General features: G+C 43.0%; 1 protein-coding gene across 1 annotated transcript in view; it reads right to left on the bottom strand.

The window, feature by feature from the left end:
- chek2 (checkpoint kinase 2) overlaps positions 1-1,244 on the bottom strand; it is a gene marked incomplete in the record, with an annotated part of 11,677 nt that extends 10,433 nt beyond the window's left edge. Inside the window, 1 exon segment of the mRNA XM_014033496.1 lies at positions 932-1,244. Within this exon segment, the coding sequence (XP_013888950.1) occupies positions 932-1,229 (298 nt within the window).
- Between the last annotated feature and the right edge of the window lie 265 nt (positions 1,245-1,509).

Here is a 1,509-nt window from a genome sequence, read left to right as displayed (position 1 = left end):
ACAGGTACTGGTCCTCTATACAGTCTGTAAACAAACAAACATAAACAAACAGGTACTGGTCCTCTATACAGTCTGTAAACAAACAAACATAAACAAACAAACAAACAGGTACTGGTCCTCTATACAGTCTGTAAACAAACAAACAAACATAAACAAACAGGTACTGGTCCTCTATACAGTCTGTAAACAAACAAACATAAACAAACAAACAAACAGGTACTGGTCCTCTATACAGTCTGTAAACAAACAAACAAACATAAACAAACAGGTACTGGTCCTCTTTACAGTCTGTAAACAAACAAACATAAACAAACAGGTACTGGTCCTCTATACAGTCTGTAAACAAACAAACATAAACAAACAGGTACTGGTCCTCTATACAGTCTGTAAACAAACAAACATAAACAAACAGGTACTGGTCCTCTATACAGTCTGTAAACAAACAAACAAACATAAACAAACAGGTACTGGTCCTCTATACAGTCTGTAAACAAACAAACAAACAAACATAAACAAGCAGGTACTGGTCCTCTATACAGTCTGTAAACAAACAAACATAAACAAACAAACAAACATAAACAACAGGTACTGGTCCTCTTTACAGTCTGTAAACAAACAAACATAAACAAACAAACAGGTATTGGTCCTATATACAGTCTGTAAACAAACAAACATAAACAAACAGGTACTGGTCCTGTATACAGTCTGTAAACAAACAAACAGGTGCTGGTCCTCTATACAGTCTGTAAACAAACAAACATAAACAAACAGGTACTGGTCCTCTACACCAGGGTTTCTCAAACTTTTTGGGTCTGTGGACCCCTTACAGGTGTAAAAATGTAGCAGCTCTACACAGTCTGTAATCAAATAAACAAACAAACAAACAAACAGGTGCTGGTCATAGCGTTAGCATCGTTAGCACGCTGCTCACCGTGGCTCCTGAAGCCAGGGGCCATGGGCAGCAGTCGGCCCCAGGGTTGTGGTTCTGGTTCCTCTGGGACCGATGAAAGGGTCACAGGGATGGTCTCCAGGCTGCTCAAAGTCCCAGAACCGCTGGAAGACTGACTGGCTGAGGTCGGCCCGCTGGACGAACTGGAACCGGGCTGGGACTGGGACCTGGCCTGAGACGGGGACAGGGTGGACTGGGTTTGGGTTTGGGACTGGGACGGCTCTCCCACAGGTGGGGTCTCTTCAGACATCTTGAACTCTGTGGACGCAGCAGAGGTCATGTTAGATCCTGCTGGCTGGACCGGTGGAACTGGACACCTGACTCGTCAGAACCAGGTGTTTGGACCAGGTCCAGAAGAGTTTAGAAGTTTTAATAAATAAACCAATATTTTGTTTACTACAGAACATAATAGAACCACCAGACCTCTGCCGTTTGACAGTTATACCTTTAAAACCCAGGAACTGCCAAATGGCAGAGGTGAATATTAGGGCTGCAACAGTACATGTACCCGTATCGAACCGTATCTAACAGAGCTTTAGGTTCAGTACACACTTGTATGG

This window comes from Austrofundulus limnaeus, unplaced genomic scaffold (assembly GCF_001266775.1).
Source record: "Austrofundulus limnaeus strain Quisiro unplaced genomic scaffold, Austrofundulus_limnaeus-1.0 Scaffold1756, whole genome shotgun sequence".
Taxonomy (NCBI): domain Eukaryota; kingdom Metazoa; phylum Chordata; class Actinopteri; order Cyprinodontiformes; family Rivulidae; genus Austrofundulus; species Austrofundulus limnaeus.
This window is presented reverse-complemented; position numbering and strand designations above follow the sequence as displayed.